The sequence below is a fragment of the Neopsephotus bourkii genome, unplaced genomic scaffold (assembly GCF_033783945.1).
Source record: "Neopsephotus bourkii isolate Nb327-2 ecotype Australia unplaced genomic scaffold, CSIRO-AGI_Nbou_v1 NB_1148, whole genome shotgun sequence".
NCBI lineage: Eukaryota > Metazoa > Chordata > Aves > Psittaciformes > Psittacidae > Neopsephotus > Neopsephotus bourkii.
In genome coordinates this window covers 24696-43259 of record NW_026901634.1, presented here as the reverse complement: position 1 = coordinate 43259, position 18564 = coordinate 24696, and the positions used below count along the sequence as shown (strand labels likewise).

Genomic DNA, 18564 nt, shown 5'->3' with positions numbered 1-18564 from the left:
TTCAAGGCAGCCTCCTAAAACACGTGTGTTTTAATTCCTCCAGGCATCACAGCAAAAGGCTGTGGAGGATTCACCAGAAAACGCTCTTTTACCTAAAAAGGAGACAAGGCAACTTTTTGCAACATCTCAGATATACTTCCCCAGCTTTGCTTTCCCTTAACCTCACATTTGAGCCCCAGTTTGCTTCTGACAGCAATATTCACCACTACCCATGCCGTGGAGCATTGCGTTTCTGCTGCTAGCACCTCAATGCTCCCTCTCCTCTCTGCAGGAGCCACACACCCTTATTGCAGCCCTGCCAGTGAGGGGTCCCTGGGCAGAGAGCTGGCTGCCCGCGGGAAATTCCTGCCCTTCTGTTTGCTTCCCTCTGTCTTAGAAATGAGCTGCATGACAAGGTATGTTTTTCCACTGTTTGCTTTGGCTGTGTTTTTGGCAACCAGGTGCTGCCTGGAGTGAGGCCGACGCTGGTGACAATAAGCTTGACCAGTCTGGAAAGGTTGCATGGGCAGGAGGGGCAGCCACCGTCCCCTCACCATCAACCACTCTCCTTCACACCCTTGCCATCACCCCTTCTCCATCACCGCCTCTCCATCACCCCCTCGCCATCAACCTCTCACCACCACCTTTCTCCTTCAACCCCTTGCATTCATCCCTATCACCCCCTCTCTTTCACCCATCTCCATCACCCCCTTGCTATCACCCCCTCTACATCATCCCCTCTCCTTCACCCACTTGCCATCACCCCCTATCACCCCCTCGCCATCAACCCCCCTTTCACCCCCTTACCATCACCCCCTCACCACCACCCGTTTGCAATCATCCCCTCACCGTCACCCCCTCTCCTTCACCCATTTGCCATCACCCCCTATCACCCCCTCTCCATCACCCCCCCTTTCGCCCCCTTACCATCACCCCCTCACCACCACCCGTTTGCAATCATCCCCTCACTGTCACCCCCTCTCCTTCACCCATTTGCCATCACCCCCTATCACCAACTCTCCATCACCCCCTTTCCCCCCCTCTCCTTCACCCCTCTCCATCACCCCCTCTCCATTACCCACTCTTCATTAGCCCCTCTCCCTCAACCCCTCTCCATTACTCCCTCTCCATCACCCCCTTTCCATCACCCCATTGCTGTCATCCCCTTGCCATTGCCTTGGTACAAGGAGCTCTCCGTGACTACAGTGGCCATGGGGATGAGCACCACAAGGTCTCTGCACTCTCACTGCTGCTGATAGCAACCCACAGCTCATTTACAGGCAGAGGTTCCATTTTCAGCATCGCACAAACAGTATTTCTTCTGCTTTCACATAACCTTCATTTTTTCCAGTATTTAACAAACCCCGTCCCAGAAGCGTCTATTGAAAGTGCAGGCATCAGCTCAGAGCTCGAGGACATAGATTTCTTGACCAGCCTTGGAGGAGCCAAAACCAAAACAAGCAGATACCTGGGGTATCTCTGTGAGATTTGCACCCTCCAAAGGGCAGCCAGCGAAGCGGCTGGAGCCTGGAAATCATTACTATGGCTAAACCCTGAGATGCCATTCCTGAGCCTTGGCACAGCAGGGGAGTGGGCAAGGGGGAACGGGCGGGCAGGCAGGGAACAAGTCCAAAGCAGAAAGTGCTGAAGAAGTTAAAAGTTGGCACGGCTTTGGTTTAAACCTGTGTGTGTCAGGGGTTTACGAATAATAAAGGTTAATGAATAATAAGAATAAAGGGTTAATGAACAATTAAACTTCCTGCACAAGCCGGGATTGAGTCAGCCTTGAAAAATAGTGTTACAGGCAAATGTTAGTGAAAATCATATCTGTAACCAAGGATCTTGGTCCCCGTCCATGGCCGTACCCATGCAGTCACTGCTGAAAGCTGAGCCTATTGGTTTATTATTGCGTATTACTGACGCAATACAGTCAAAAACAGGAAGAAAAAGCAGAAATACCCCTTGAACACAGCCTGAATGCCCCAACCTAAGAAAGAAAGTCTGAAGTCAGCCTGTCCCTTGGGGTTAAGGAGCATTGCTGATGGGTTGCAGCAATCAAACCCAGCCTGGTCAGAGGCTGTGCTGGCTTTGCTACCTGGTTTTGTATGTTGTCAGCTGGATCGGGACATCACAACATGCCAACAACACAGAAGGAAGTGGGCAGCTCAAGTGAGCTGCACCATGTCCTGGACCCCCTCTGCACCGCCCCCAGCATCAGCCCAGTGCCCCTAAGGGAGCGCTGCCATGGGAGGAGGACGTTGCTTGGTCCAAAGGGGCCGTATCCAGGAGAACCTGCCCGTTCCCGGATAACGCAGTGCTGTGCCCAGGCGGATGCGGGAACGCTCCCCTGTGGAGCGAAGAAAAGGACATTTATCACCTGAAGGCAGCACGGGCCACCACAGCGATGCCCTGCCTGCACCAGCGCCCAGGCAGGGCAAGAACAGGCACAGGGGTGAAGGCCAGGCTGCCTCTCACCCCAACCCTCATGGCACTTATGATTCAGAGGGTGTTACAGCAAAAGGCTCTCCAGAGGATAGAAACAGCTTGCAGCTAAACCCGGGTGCAGGGTTCCCTCCCCGCACCCACAAAACCAGGGAGGTGCAGCCTTCGCAGGCTGACCTGGCACAGAAATGAGGAAAACAAAGCAAGGTGCCCGGCCCTGGGCAGGTGAGGAACATGACTTAATCAAGGGCAGGCACACAGAGCCCATTTCCAGGCAGCACGCTAAGCTCCTTGCCTTCCTCTGACAAGCACAGAACAGAGGAGAGGACAAGGGGCAGGTCCTATGCCCCCTGCACATCTTGCTCCTGTTAGCAGTCCCCTACAAGAGGCAGCCTGCTATTTGTTTGCCCTCTCCAATTAAGCTGAGTGTTGGCTCTCCCTCTATCCCCAGCCCAGTAAGAAGACAGGGGACAATGCAGGGTCTCCCCCCTCAGGCTGCCCCTCCCCCCCACCCCATCACAGAAGACACACACAAAAGAGACACAGCTGGACAAATTTATTAAGAATTTAAATGATTCATCCCCTAAAACATGCTCTGCTGCCCACCCTAGCGCTAGCAGGGAGGGGGGCCATGGTACCAGACCAGGTCCTACTGCCGCTGCTTGGGCTCGATTGTCACAGATTGTCACCACCCAGGAAAGCCAGGGCTCCCCTGGGGACTGCATCCACCCTGGGGCAGAGCCAGTCTTTATTTGTAGTGTCACAAAGTGATGAACAGCTACAGCATCCATGTGCCCACATGCACCAGTCCCATGTCTTCACACACACATACATCCACACTCTGTTTTTCACTGGTTTTGCTCTGCAGACGACCTTACCCAGCCCACTGACCGCAGGAGAGAGGGTACCTGTGCTCTGAGGCAAGGTACCAGCTCTGGTTGAGGATGGCTGGGGAGGAGGGGGGGGCTGCAGGCTGTCAGAGCCCTGAGCAATGGGGAAAGGGAGGCACAGGCTCCAGCAGTGCCTCCTTATCCCGCTCCTCTCCTAGCTGAGGAGTTGTTACCTGCACCTCTTGTCCCCCCCTAGAGCTCAGTGGTGGTGGTTGGAAGACCCCTGAGGTGAAGGACATGTAGTGGAGGTAGCGAAGGAAGACAGCGATGTGAGTATTATCAGAGAGGAGGGAAGGGCCTCCCCCAGCCCTCCTGGTGAACCTGCTGCTCTGCCCAGTGCCAACTGGCTCAGGGGTGGTTGGGGACCTGGGTGGGTGCTGGTGCCTGGCTGGCTCTGCGCTCCAGAGCCAGCTGCATGCTCCAGATGCTAAGGGGACGCATGTAAGCCAGGGAGCGGTAGACTTTCTTCTCCCGATAGGCCTCTGGTGTCTGGAAAGCCATCCCCAACTGCTCCCACACTGTTCGGTAGCAGCCTTCTGCTGTACGAAAGCCTTCTTCCACCAGCCCCTGCGTCAGAGGGAAGATGAACATCAGCACACCCACAGAGCACAAAGGAGATGGCATGTGCCAAGGGGCACAGCATCACCACTCACCTCCTGGATCATAGTGGCAGCCAAGGCATAGACCACACCAACCCACACCTCGTTGGACTGCACACTGGAGGTGTCGGGCTCCCCGCTGGGTCTCATGCCATTCACCGCTCCCATGGTGCCACCAGCAAAGCCCATGACGTTCTTCTCAAAGATGGTCCTGAGGGCACTGACGATGTGACTCTTGGGGAAGACCTGGGTGGACAGAGAGGGGGCTTTGGGCACAGTGGACACACAGATGCCTCAGGCTGGGTCTGCAGGGAGCAGGGTGAAGCTTTCCATGATAAACAGGTCAGCACTGCTCAATGGGTAAACAGCCACCTCAGGAAAACAACAGGAGGAAATGAAAAGCCCTCTTTCCCCGAAAAGACAGGAACAAGAGAAAAGACAGGAAAAGCACAGTTGCTCAACAGAAGAGATGCTGAACTTCATTCCACCTTCCTCCTGGGGAGGCTGACAGCTCAAACTAGTGTGTCTCAATCCACAGCATCTCCACCTTCAGGCACTGGCCGAACCCCTCACATCTCTCAGGAGTTTGCTTTGGGGACCAGGCCAACCACACCATTCCCACCTTGGGGATTAAGCCCGTCAGTTTAAGGTTACCACTGCTCATTTCCCAGGCAATGACTGAGGTCCAGACTTTCTCCTGTTCTCTCAGCACACCTGCACCAGATACAAAAGGCACTGCAACACCTACAAGAGACGGGACACCAGCCAGAAGTGGCCAAAGAATAGTCAGCGATCACTGAGGCTGAAGGCACCTTCCTGCCAAAGGGAACAACTAAGGTAAAGCCAGTCTGATGAGATCAGAATACATCCTGCAGCTGCAAAGTGAATGCTGTGGATACTGGTAGCTTTGTTTGGGTAAATGCTGGGAAATTTAGGGAAATAATGAAGAAAATTAAGAAATAAGCTTCAATTCAAGAAACAGAAAAAACCCCAACCAAACAGGGCTTAGGTTTGAATGATTTCAAAAGGACTCTATAATCCTTCCGATTTTGTAACCGGGCGGTGATGCAAGTGTTTGTGGTCTGGACCGAGGTCAGTTTTACATGGGAGGAGGAGATGAAGAGCTCAGACTAAAACACACAGGACGCCTGATGGTTTTCTGTGTCTGGAAGGAGAGATCTGGAACTTTTGTTCCAAATGAAAGTTAAGTCTTCTGAAACGTCAGCAGTGCTTGAAGGATAAACAGCCATTTCAGGCTATTATCATGAGGAAGTAAGAACCTTCACTTCCCGATAAGGGACTAAAACCAAAACCAAGGCAGTTGTTCTACAAACTAATGCCAAAAACCTCAAAACAATTATGAGAACAGACTGAAGAATCAAGCTGAGTAAGCTCTTGCCAAAAGAGGAAAACAAAACAACCTCCATAGACAAAAACCAAAATCAACTTGACCTGAGCACAAAACCACCTGACAGCAAAACAAAAGCAGTGGAACAGTAACACAGCCAGAAGTGCATTAAATAAAAAAGCCTCTGTGCACAACTGAATTTAAATACAGTTTCTGCACTGCTTTCATTACTGGCAGTAAAATTGGGAAGTGTCAGTGCATCCAGTCTTTCCTTGGTGAGAAAAGGAAGGTTGAAGACTCAACGATGCTGAAACCAAAGGGCTGGCTCCTCTCTACCCCACATCCACTTAACAAGAAAGCCATAACAAGAACATAATGAGACTATAACAAGAACATAATGAGAACATAACAAGAACTCTGTGGTGTGACCAAGAGAGGAAGAAGCAAGGCCTCAGAGCTACCTTGACATCTGTCTGTAAGGCAGGGAAGAGCCAGGCAGCTCCAGGTCATCAGCACAGCCCAAGCACCTTTCTTGCCACTCTGGTGCTACCAGAACCAGGGCGACCAAAAGGTGTGATGACACAAGGCAGGAGCTTGCCAAAGGAGCCTGGGCAGTCCAACCACACAGCTTTGTTAGGCTCAAAAGAAGGGCAGCAAATCCATTCTACCTGTGCTGAAGTCCAGCATCCAACACAGTCATTTTCTCCCTTGCTGTGGCTCTGGAGGTAATCATAGAACGGTTATAGCTGGAAAGGACTAGTTGAGACTAGGTTATCCAAGTTCACTTGATCTGATTTCTTTCCACCTAAGCCCATGTGCTGCTGGGGAGCAAGAATCAGCAGAAACGGTTGGTGTGAAGCAGCCATCTCTGGCAGAAACTGGTCTATTTTGTATTTCATTAGAATTGTACACGCATCGAGAGTGTATTAATGAGGCTACAACCAGGAGCGTTGCCAGCCAGGCAGGATATCAAAATACTTAGGAAAAAAGCCCTCGATAGCCATGGTAACAGAAGAGAGAGTAGTTTACCAGTCCCACCTCCAGTGAACTCCAAGCTCACCAGGCAGCAGAGAAACAGTGCCACCTTCAGTTAACAACAGTCTTGGGGCTATGGAAAGGGAAAGCGAGATCTTCGGACTGAAGCAAGTTCAAAGTTTGCCCCCAAGAGGGACGTTTGGGTATTACTGCATGGGCTCTGGGACAGATTCTGCCTGCAGCCGCAGGCACAGCCTCAATTCCCTTGCTCTAAGGACCCAGACTGGGCTGAATGCACTTCCCAGCTCTGTTCTGGGTGCTGTAGCACCAGCAGCTGCTCTTGCTATCCCATCAGACAAGAGAAGCCTTCAGCCGATTCTCCTCTTCCAAATGAGGAGCAACAGACTTTAGGGACCCAAGTAAGTCTTAGTTCCCTAGGATAATAATTTAGGAATCTAAACTGGGCAGCAAATAACACAAAGAAAGTTTCATACACTTTTTCCTCCTGTTTTTAAACAAACAGCCCCTTGCCAAGAACAAACCCCAGTGGGACCTTCCTTTCCATGAGCAGATTTGCTTTAAGGCAGGGTGCACTGATGTGTGCTTTGGTGGAGGCTGTTGGATGCGCATATCTGGATGGAAACCCCCGCACCAATCTATAATGTATAACCCACCCCACATACCAGCCCTGCTACTGCAGGTCCCATCTCACCCCTTCTCTTACCTCAAATTCCCCTTGGCCCAGGCCACAGGCCCCCAGAAACCACTGCCCAGCACACTGGTCTGACATGATGCTGTTGGAAGCACCACTCCCACTGCTGTCATAGTTGTAGTATTTTCCTGGAAAAGGCAGGAAGCAGTTTAAACTCAATAGTTTGGCACCCCAGCTCATGTGTGCTGCCCTACACTTCTCTCTGTGAGGCAGGACAACACTTTTTTTCCAGAACAGTCTCTTTTTCCTTCCTTTTCCAGGCCATCATAGCCTCTCTGTTCCTTCCTGGTACCTGCTCCTTCCCCTCCACTTGCAGGGATGGCATTTCACCTCCTTCTCCCATCCCCTGCAAGGCTTTGTTACCCAAGAAGGAGTCACCCCTTTCCCAAGGGATGCATGGCCAGTGAATGTGGTTTCCCACTGGCAAGGGCTCACCATTCCAGAGCTTCCTCTCAAATGCCTCCTTGCCCTTGTTCAGGATGTCCGTATACTTCTGCCGGACCTTGGCATCCCCGAGCACCTCTGCCATCTTGCACATCATGCAGACTGCTGCCAGCCACAGCCCACCACAGTAGGCACTGCCAGAGCCAAAGGAGAGAACCATCAGCAACCTGTGCCACCACAGGGGTTGCACACAGCTCCCACATCCTATGGGAGCCACAGTTCTAGCTCCGAGATACCTCCCCACCCCATAGGTCCCATCTCCAACCTTCCATCTGGCTCTGTTGCTCACCTGGCTCCATTTACCACCCATGCATCATACGTCTGGTCAGCAAAGCCACCATTTTCAATGAGTCCATCATTGTCCGTGTCAAACTTCAGCTCTGACTCCATCACAGCCTGCAGGAGAGGCAGGGGATGGTCACATAGCTTCTGAATCCTGGCAGCCCCTCACGCCCTGCTCAGGAGCATCCATCCTCTTAGGATGCTGCATGGCTCCCAAGGGAAGTGTGGAAGGGGGATGCCCCACTGTGTGATCTCCTCCCCATACCTGGCAGACTGGCCACATGTCCTGCAGGTACATGGAGTCGTGTGTCAGGTAGTAGTCACGGTACACCTGCAGCACGAACTTCAGGTTGAGGTCCTTCCAGTCAGCTGTGTCATGCATCAGGTAGGCATTGACACGCTGCCATGGCTCGTCACCTAAGCAGGGACAGAGCATATGCAGCAGGGCAGTAAGCAATGAATGTCCCCTCACCTGCTGAGGAGCAAGGTCCCAAGGGTGCTGTGATACATCAGCACTAAAATAGCACGTTGCATCTTATGCCATCTCTGTCAAGAGCAGCCTTCTTGCTACTGCTCAGCTTCTGCCCCATCTCTCTTGTATGAGCTCCATGCAGTGTGCTCTTCACCACCACCTCAAACCATTCAAGCTTGTCATTCCCAAACTGTATTCCATGCACTATACCTCTTTTGCCCAGCTTGGGAGATAACTACCCCAAGAGAGCTGTGTGAGCAGCCCCACACCCCATCCGCTCCATCCATACCCCTCACCTGGGTCCCCGATGTCATGTGGCACCACATTCTTCAGCTTCACCTGGGCTGTCTGACCGCACATCAAATACTGGCGGAGCTGAACATCCTCATTCATCACTGTGGTAGCTGGAAGGGACACAGAGCAAGACATCACAAAAGCAGGAGGTGCTGCAGCAAGCTCCAAGCACTGGCAGGGCCATCGGCACCAGCATGCCAGGCTGCTTTTGGGGGTAGGATCAAGCCCACAAGATCCCAGCCCTTTGCAAAAGGCTAAGGGGACACCAGGCTGCCCCCAGTCTCCCCACAGCACATGACATGCAACTGTCACCACCCCCTTCAGCAAGGTGGTGGCAGCACCCAGGCCTGGGAGCGAAGCCCAGTGGGTTCAGTCCTTTCATAGCCCAGCAAAGAGCTGTGCTCCTCCACTGGTTGGGCCACCACCAAGCAGCTTTCAAGCCCATTCAAAGCACTGGGGTCTGTAAACATATCCATGGTTCTACTCTGCAAGGGGCACGAAAAGAGCTTGTAAGACCATGGATTCATCCTGTGCACCCCATGTGCAGCAAGAAGGCATCCCACTGCTGGGCAGAGAGACACTGAGGCAGCAACATTGTGGGTTTGCCAGTGCTGGGCCCAGCACTTCACCTAGGAAGGAACTGGAGGAGGATGCTGACTCCACAGCACAGATTTCTATGGCAGATGCAGCCTCAAATCCTCCATTTCCTTCCTAGGTGAAGGCATCAGCAGGCACAAAGCCAGAGTCTTGTGGGTCACTCACCAATGTCATACTGCAGGCTGATCTGCAGCTTGGGCCACAGCATGACAAGAGCAAAGGAGGCGTAGAAGTGGACATCGTAGGTGTTGTACATCCGGTACTCCTGACCTGGAAGGAGCAGGGAGATGGTGAGGGATGGGAGACCTGCCACAGGGAGAGGAAAGGAGGGGCAGGTCCTCCTTTCCACATGGCCCTAGAGGGTGGGCTCTTTCCCAGGATAGGCAGAGGCTCCTATTAGAAGAGGGGTTTTATTCCCTATATACAGTGGGTCTTCATGCTGTATCCTACACGGCTTGGTCCTTCCAGGGATTTTGCTGGAAGCAGTGCTGCCCTCTCCCTATCAGAGTGTGAAAAGCATCCCCACAGCAAGTTAAGAACGCCTGGCGACACCAACAGGGAGAGAGGTGGAGTTGGGACCATCCATCGAGTCCCTGCAAGTTACCTTCCAAATAAGCAAACCTTCCGTACTCCCGCAGCACAGGGAGGACGTGGGAGATGCCAGCCGCCGCCTGGCCCCGCAGGTCCTCGTCACAGCAGTCTGGGGGCAGTTCCACCCAGATGGTCCCCCCATCCGTCACGAAGTACAGCTCGTTGAAGAGGGCAGACTTGTACCAGGAAGGCAGTTGGCTACAGGCAAGAGGGAAACACAGCCACAGCAGATGAGGGGGTGATGCTTCTGCTCCCACCAGTCCCAGGAGGGCACTGGGAAGGTGCTCTCAGCCACCCTACCTGTTCTCCAGGATGGGATTCTGCCACGCTTCGATCTTCCTCTCCCATTCCTTGTAGTGCGTCAGGGCATAGTGTGAGAGAGCAGGAGCAGCATCGCCTTCACTGCCAAAAAACCGGGTGTAGCGCCTGCATACGGGGGTTTGGTGAGTATGCCATGGGATCAGGCTGAGAAGAGCCCACCCCAGCACAGGAGAGGGGCTGGACTGTAGTGACCACCAGGACAATGTGACTACTAGTGTGGGGGCAGTGGAACAGGGGCTGGGGAGAGGGTCCCCTCTTGGAGCTGGCAGGGAATGGGTGGCACAAAGCTCCCCAGGCAGCACTCAAACCCAGAGGCAGGAAGAAGGAGGTTTTGGGACACAACCCACCCACCTGAGGTGCAGCTTCTCCTTGGAGCCAAAGTGAATGCAGGGCATGTCCCAAGCCAGGGCCATCTCCAGCGTCCTGTGTCCCCGGGCAGGCACTGTGCAGCTGGCACACACCGCTGCTGCTGTCAGCTCCCCCTTCTCTGTCGGGCTGCTCTTACCTGACAGCAGAGAAACAGCAGTAAAAGGTATCCACAAGCAATCAATGAAGCCCTATGGAGGTGGGGTAACTGATGCTCCCATGCATTCCAATGGGAATGAGACAAGTGTGAGGTGTCCCTGCCTATGGCAGTGGGCTGGAACTAGATGATCTTAAGGTCCTTTCCGACCCTAACTATTGTGTGATTCTATGTTTGCACCCCCTTGAAGCCTGGATGGTACATCTCCAGGGTCTCAAGGGATGACATTACTACATGGAATAATAGAATAAACCAGGTTGGAAAAGCCCTTCATGGTCGTCAAGTCCAACTGTCCCCCCAGGCCCTGCCAAATCCACCATTAAACCATGTCACTAAGGCCCTCATTTATGTGCTTCTTGAATACTTCCAGGGATGGCGATGCGAGGTAACTGCTTTTTGCAAGCAGGAAAAAAATACCTGCCATGGGCGGAGAGGTTAAAAGAAGTTAGTCATCAAAGCAGAGGAACAAATCAGGCAGGAAAAGCCACCAGGCATGAGTGGAAGGGGCAGAGCATCCCATGACTTTGTAACTGCGCTGCACTCAGAGGCGCTGTGACTTTCTAGTGACAAGTCATCGTTTCCAGGCTTTCTGCATGGTGCTTGGACTGTGCCTGTGTTTACAGAAAGCCCTGAGGCAGCTGGATAATTACACGCTGGCTCTGACATGTGTACCAGGTAAACTCATTATAGCAACAATTTTAACAGAAGCACAGATTCTTACTATGATAATGCTTGGCATGCATGATGGAAAACCACATTCCAATAGTCTGGAGAACTCCGAGTGCATCTAGGCAGGAAACTTAGTTTTCCGGAAATATTTATGTAAACATCCTATTTACATAATTTAGGCTTCAAGGAATCTCGCAGAGGCCCAGTGCCAACGTCACTAGTTTGTCAGCATTGTCCTTGTTCAAAAGCTGGCAGAGGCATTAGACAAATGGTCACAATGAGAGGTTAGTAGCAAGGGCTGGGAGATGCCACCCTGCTTCAAGGCTTCTGCCCAGGGAGCAAGCAAACAACGGAGGATGACGCAGAAGTGTCAAGGGAATACCAGAGGCCTTCAGGGAGCTGATATAGTAACAAGAGGGACTATAGCAGCACCAAACCCCAAGGACTGCTAACCCCTAACTGTCTATTAGAACAAATCTCACAAGGCCCAGCTTGCAGATGGGGAAACAGGAACTGGGTGAAGGCAGCCAGGCATCACTCTGGCTACTCAGCAGAAACATCAGCTCAGTGTGCAGACTGCACTACACAGACTATCAAACACTGGCATGTGCAAATAACATAGTCCCAGGGTGGTGCAAACAAGGATAGCATGACAAGCTATGGGAAATGTGGACACAGCCTAAAGCTGGGAATGAGCGACAGCATAACTAAGAGCTTTTTTGTGATAGCGCTGAAGTGGATGGAGGAGGGAAATCCATCCTTGCTTGTGTTCCCTGCGACCAGCGTGGCCACCCGTTCCCCCTACTCCCCCCTCCAACTACCCCACAGAGGACAGAGGGACTCACCAGGGGGTGACTCCAGCTTGCCATCATGCAGGAGGTCCTGCCACACCTCTGTACCCAATCCTGCAGGATTGAATGCCGTGAGGTGTGTGACTCCTGTGCCAGCCTGTGGAAGAGAAGAGCATCATCAGGGAGGTACTTCTGAGGGGCAGATGCACACCTTCTGCCCTCCAACAACACTGGGACACCACACTCGCTCCCCACATGCTGCCCAGCAACGCTAACTCCAAACCTACCAACCCTACAAGCTTCACCTATAGGGAAGCTTCTCTGGGCACCCTGTGCCAGTGCCTCAGCACCCTCACAGGGAAGAGCTTCTTCCTAATGTCCAATCTTAAATCTTCCCTATATCTCTCCTGGCACCCACCCACAAAGAGGGCACCCTCAGGAACACCATGTCCCCACTCCTGCTCCAGTGGTCAAGCACTGAGGATGGGTGCCAAACCCAGCCCATTGCACACCCATCCATCACCAGCACCCCCACTTTCAGCAGGGCTGTACAACCCCCCCCAGCAGGAGCCACACCACCAGCGCCAGCCCTTTACCTTCTCCCGAGCAGAGATGGCGAGGGTGAAGGGGTTCACACGTGTGCAGTGGTGCAGCAGGACACCAGCAACCCGCTCGCCCTCCTTCTCGAGGGCGAAGGGCTCGTTCCAGTGCCCTCCGCTCCTGTCCTGCTTCGCTCCCATGCCATTCTGCATGCTGAACATGATGGAGACATCCACGTCCTCATCCCTCCCATTCTCCACCTCCCAGATGAAGACTCCCACTGGCAGGCTGGAGTCCTGGCAGGGACAGACAAGGCAGTGAACAGGGCTGGTGCTCCATGGTTAGCTGCTGGAGCATCGCTTCTCCCACTACCTGGGAGACACATGGGATACAGCGAGGAACAACTCAGTCTCAGAGCCCACTGCCAAGATGGGGAGCAGCAACAGGAACAGAGGAATGGCAGGGGCAGGATATACAAAACCCGAATCACCAGCCCTGAGTTAGCAAGCCCCACATGGGGCAATACACAGACGGAAAGCAGCGTTCAGTGCTCAGATAGCCGTCTCACCGCTCATTTGCTAAACAGGTTGATACAGGCTCACGTGCTTTGCTGGGGTAAGAGGAAGGTCAGGCATGTCAGCAGCACAGCTTCCCACCCTCGCCTGGGGCTGGGAATGAGCAGGAGTGTCGAGGCATCCCTTGCTGCCATCCCGAGCTCCCACATTGCTGTGGGGGTTCCTCCTGCCTGGGAGCACAGGGAAGTGTTGGGGAAGCCCAGCTGGGAAAGCCCTGCTAATAAGCAGCTCTTCCCTTGGGCACGGCAGGCAAAAGCCAGCTAAAGCACTCTCTGGAACACCCAGCTGACAAACCAACCCATGAGTACAGGCTGAGGGCTTCCCAAAGCGCTACCACAGGATCCTCTGGGCAGGAAGGTCACAGCTCTGGACCTGCCATTCCAGGTGGATGGGAGCTGGGATGGTCACAGGAAAAAAACCAAAGGCAGGAAACACGCAGTACAAAGAGTCAAAGCACAGTTCAGAGGGGAAAGAGCAGCTGCCAGAGATAAGCGCAAGGAAACAGGGATAACCCTTTCAACACCAACTAATCCAGCAGGGGAAAAGCCTTCCAGGGTTCTACCCGGCAGCTGGCACTAGGACAGGGCCTTAGGGCAGAAGAGACCAGGCTGGGAAACAACATTAACAAGGTGGCAAGCCTGGTTGTCTTCAGGTAATGCTGAGCTGGGTAGGAAGGACAAGGAACTCCTCTGCTGCAGCATCCCCTGATACACAGGCAATATTCACGGGGTCAAAACCACAGCACTCCAAGCCTCTGCTACCAAAACATGACCCATCAAGCATCACACAGTATAGTCCTGTCTCTGATGTGCCAATCACAGAATGGTTTGGGTTGGAAGGGACCTCAAAGCTCACCCAGTTCCAGCCCCCTGTCACAGGCAGGGACCCCTTCCACTAGAGCAGCTTGCTCCAAGCCCCTGTGCCCAACCTGGCCTTGAGCACTGCCAGGGATGGGGCAGCCACAGCTTCTCTGGGCACCCTGTGCCAGGGCCTCAACACCCTCATAGTGAGCAGCTTCTTCCTAATGCCCAATCTTGAGTCTTCCCTTTGTCAGGTTAAAGCCATTCCCCCTTGTCTTGTCACTCCACACACTTGTAAAACCTCCCTCTCCAGATTTCTTGTAGCCACCTTTATGGACTGTAAGACTCTTTTAAGGCCCCAGAGCCTTCTCTTCCCCAAGCTTTCCCATTCCCATGCAGGCAGCTCTGCCACATCCCAGCCAACCTGCTTCATGAAAGCCATGCTGCAGCAGTGCTGTGTGACCCGGTGCTCCCATGGAACAGGTTGCAACCTGCATGGAACCCCCACCTCCTTACCTTATAGTCATGGGGGATGACGGGAGAGACCTGGCGGCAAGTGAGCACCACGTTTTGCCCCGGGAGCTCATAGACCATCCAGGCACGAGGGTACAGGGCATGGTAGAAGGCGTAGTGGCCACAGTACCCCCAGTTCCAGCCCTGCAGAGTGCTGGGTTTCTCTACGGACAAGACCTGCTGGTAAACCGTCTGCCCCTTGCAACGCAGGCACACCGTGAACTGGGGAAGAGAGATGCACGTGAAGGGGTGAGACGAGCCAGGCAGCAAATGCCTCAAGCACCCAACGCATCCCTTGCAGACCTTGCTGCACCCACCTGGTCAGCGATGACAGTCCCATAGTGATAAATGCCAGGGTTCAGCTGCCAGCGGCAGAACTCTCCCCGCCAGCCACGGGTGATGGTGCCTCCTCCGATCCCGCCCAGCGGGCACCCTGCCAAAGACACCAGAAATCAGCACCCCCAATGCTCCCCATGGAGGGATCCAGCTCAAGGAACCCCACTGCCCACACCACAGAAGCTCCTTGTTCCACTTCCCCCCCTCTAGTGCCACGATGGCCCCATGTGAATCCCTGCCCACCCTGCACTGCGCCAGGGCCCAAACTGGAGGCTGACCATAGATCTGCTGCAGAGGAACAGCACACAAGAGGTCAATGAAGGCAGATTTCTTCTCTATGCGGGTTTTCTTGTACCACCACCTGAAGTACCTGTAAGGGAAAGGGAGGTATGAAAGAAGATGGAAGCATGCGTCACTGTTCCTTCAGTGTCACTGGGCAAGATGTGACCAGCATATGTTGCAGCTCTTGTATATCCCTCTTGTAGACATGTACAACAGGAACCTGTGTCCCAGGGCACACGGGGTGGCAGCCCCTGCCATCCATCTGCACCACGTCAGCAGATATAAGCAGGCAGAGCAAGGGCACTGCATGAAAACAGAGCACTCTGATACTGAAGAACAGGGCTCCCAGCCTTTCCATGAGGAAGTGGTAATGCACACAAGGACCACCACCTCCATACCTGGTAGGGCATGTCCTCACTAAGGAAGGTCTGGGAACAGAAGCACAAGCCCAGGGAAGCCATACACTGCAGAGACATGAACCTTGGTCTTTCACTTCCCCATGGTCACACAGCACCCTGCCAGTGCCACATCCCTGGGTGCAGATGGCATGGGGCAGCCTTGCCCCGGAGGAGGCGATGCTGCCTGCCTGCCTGCAGACTCACCTCTGCTCACACACCAGCTGTGCAGCCAGGCACTGCCCATCAGATAATTCCTCACCCAAAGGCCTGGGAATCCAGAAACACCCAAACAGGGGCACACCTGAGCCTGGGTGTGCCGGCACCACTGCGGGCAAGAGGAGCCAGGCTGGGCTCTGGCTAGGCGCTCGTAAAGGACTGGCTTTGGCTAATGAACCGCCCCGAGTTAAATCTTCCTCAGGGAGACAATTAGCATACGGAAAACAGCTACCAGACTAGATGAGGTTGATGAGATTCCCACAGCAAACAGACAAGCAAGACCCAACCGGCGGCTACATGGCCCTTGGTGCCAAGCAGGGGCATAGAAGCCCTACAACAGGCAACCTGTGCAGTGTCTCACCACCCTCATAGTGAAAACCTTCTTTCCAACGCCTAATGTAAATCTCCCCTCTGTCAGTTTAAAGCCGTTCCCCCTTGTCCTGTCATTACCTGCCCCTGTAAAACATCCCTCTCCATATTTGTTGTAGCCCCCTTTAGGTATCCGCAGGCACCGATGCCATAGTGTTGAGAGGGCAAAGCCACCCAGCTGGGAGCCTGCCATATTCCAATGGCTGGTGGGATGCTGGTGATGGGCAATAGGTGTGCACTAATTCCCCAGACATGTACCCCCAGGAGCAAAGGGGTGTGTTTCCACCACACACCTCCTCCACACTCTTCCCCAACCCCACACAACCGCACTTTGACTATGTGGCCACTGAACGTTCACCTTTACTCATCAATATCAAAGGTCCCCAAACCCTGCTCAGGGTGGTGCTTTCTGGGCTGCAGGCTGCTCTCCATTCCTAAACCTCCATGTCTGTCTGTTTAAGGACATTTTGCCTGCAGAGATCCAGGGCACCATGAGAACCAGCCTGTCCTGCACAACCAACCCTCAATCAGGGCCTGCCACTATCTCCAAGCTACATCTGCTTGCAACTGCTCTTCTCCCAGCTGAGACAGCCCTGGCTTTAGGCTGCTGAGGCAAGGTTTTGGCAGCGTGCTCTCTCTCAAGGAAATTATTTCACTTCTTTGTGTTGTTAACCTAGAACCAGGGAACCAACCCAGCTGCTTCCCCAGCAGGTTTCTGGTGACAGGAAACAGGGTGCCCAGGCAGAACAGTTGCAGTGTGGCATCCCAGCTCCTTGCAGAGGTGACAGAGGGTCTCAAAAAGCAGCCTTTCTATCAGCATGCAGCAGGAGAGGTTTGTGATTAACAGCCAGCCACTGCCTGAGCCATTCTGCCATCTCAATAGCAAACTGTTCCCCCGCCAGCTTCTCACAGCATCGTGCAAGCCAAGAAGAGAAAGGCGGCCGATGCCCAATTGCTGGCTGCTAACAGCTCTGCCAGGGCTGCAGAATAACCAGGAGAGAGCCTTCGTGTTCTGCAGCTCCCAAGCTCCTTGCCAAAGCTGGAGGGCATTTCTTTCCCTTCAAATTGGCAGTGGAACTAAAACGTGTCTGTGCATTACCTAACTACTCCCGATCCATGCCGTGACCCCCTGCCAGGGCACACCAGCCACCCGCAGAAACCTGGAGCTTCCCTGCAAGGAGGGTTTGCTCTGCGCAAGTGTTTGGAGCTGGCAACCAAATTACGTCCTAAATGTGTGAGGGAAGAGGCAATAGTTTGGCTTTTAGCTTCTTGCTTCTGAACTTTAAAACCTTTCTGCAGGGCTAATATAAGCTACTTCCATTCCGGAACCCCAAAGCTGTTGGAGGGTCAATCACCTCCCCTTTCACTGCTCACCATACCAGAACTTCACACTTTCCCACATGCTCAGCTCACCCCAACCTGCAGTGGCTGCTTTTCCAGCACCATTTATCTCCCATGCATGACCCACGCTCTCCCTTCCCTTATGCCCAGGATCATGCGGGGATGTCTCAGGTCACCCCGAAGCGGTCTGCTATCGGCCCCTTCATCAGGCTTTGCAAGCATCGAGCAGGGGGGGGAAAGAAGCAGCTTTGAAAATGGAGGCAGGAGACAGAAGACAGCATTAGGAAATAAATCATACCATCACTGGCTTCAGTGCTCATCGTGACGGGTGTGCAAACACCCCCAGCAGCCGGGCTGCCGCTCTAAAGGTTAACACAACACTGCCGTTTCCCACGCGTTTCTCCTGCTTACTTCCAGGTCACCCTAACGCAAAGCCAGGAGAACCCCCATTCCCGATCCCCCTACAGCACACAGCCTCTCAAAATGCTCACAATTAACCTCCAGCTTAATCTCCATCTGCCGAAAAGTGCCTTATGCCAGGAGCTGAGCACCGGGCACTGCTCGGGGTGATGCGGCACCGGCAGCGAGCCTCAGGGGGCAGGAATGGGGGTAAAGCCCCATCCAAACCGCATCCCAAGCCCTCCCAGCTCCTGCTCGGTTTTAAAGAGCCCTTAAGTACGCCTGGTTCTGTCTACATCAGCGCTGGCGCCAGGGGAGCCGGCAGCCCGGGGCCTTCCGTGATGCGCCGTACTCTGCCCTCTGTCCCCCGGGGCACCCCCGCAGCACCGACGGGCTCCGCCAGGGCCCGCTCCCGATCCCCGTCTCCCCCCCGTACCGCAAGGCGAGTCCGACGTGCCGCAGGACGTCACGGAACGACACATCGCCGGCACCGTAGGGCTGCCGCGGCTTCTCGAAGCGGTGCGCCAGGCAGAGCCGCCAGCCGGCCGCCGCCACCCCGCGGCCCGGCGCCGTCCCCTCATACAGCCGCTCCAGAGGGGCCGGGGCCGCCATCGCCGTCCCCTCGCACCGGCACTCCAGCGGGGCCGCCGCCGCCATCACCGCCCCCCGTGTGCCGTGCGCGCCCTCTTCACCGCGCACTGCCCGGCCCCGCCCCGCCCGCCCCGGCCCAACCCCGGCCCTGGCCCCGGCCCCGGCCCGCCCGCGCCCCCGGGGCACGGCGCCTCCGAGCGCGTCCGGAAACCCGGCCCCGCCCCGCCGCCGGAGCGGCCGGCGATCCCCAGGGCGCCCGGCCGAGCGCTGCTGAG

At 54.4% G+C, this 18564-nt stretch overlaps 1 protein-coding gene across 1 annotated transcript; it reads right to left on the bottom strand.

Moving 5' to 3' along the window:
• Positions 1–2962: 2962 nt before the first annotated feature.
• GBA2 (glucosylceramidase beta 2) lies at positions 2963–18423 on the bottom strand. Its single transcript, XM_061363196.1, has 17 exons — positions 18135–18423; positions 14972–15063; positions 14675–14790; positions 14361–14579; positions 12526–12765; positions 11984–12086; positions 10298–10451; positions 9926–10051; positions 9639–9823; positions 9200–9304; positions 8440–8547; positions 7937–8088; positions 7679–7785; positions 7381–7523; positions 6958–7073; positions 3965–4156; positions 2963–3878 (listed from the first exon to the last, which is right to left on the bottom strand). The coding sequence occupies exons 1-17, from the start codon at positions 18353–18355 to the stop codon at positions 3660–3662; spliced, it is 2598 nt and encodes an 865-aa protein (XP_061219180.1). The 5' UTR covers positions 18356–18423; the 3' UTR covers positions 2963–3659.
• Positions 18424–18564: the final 141 nt, after the last annotated feature.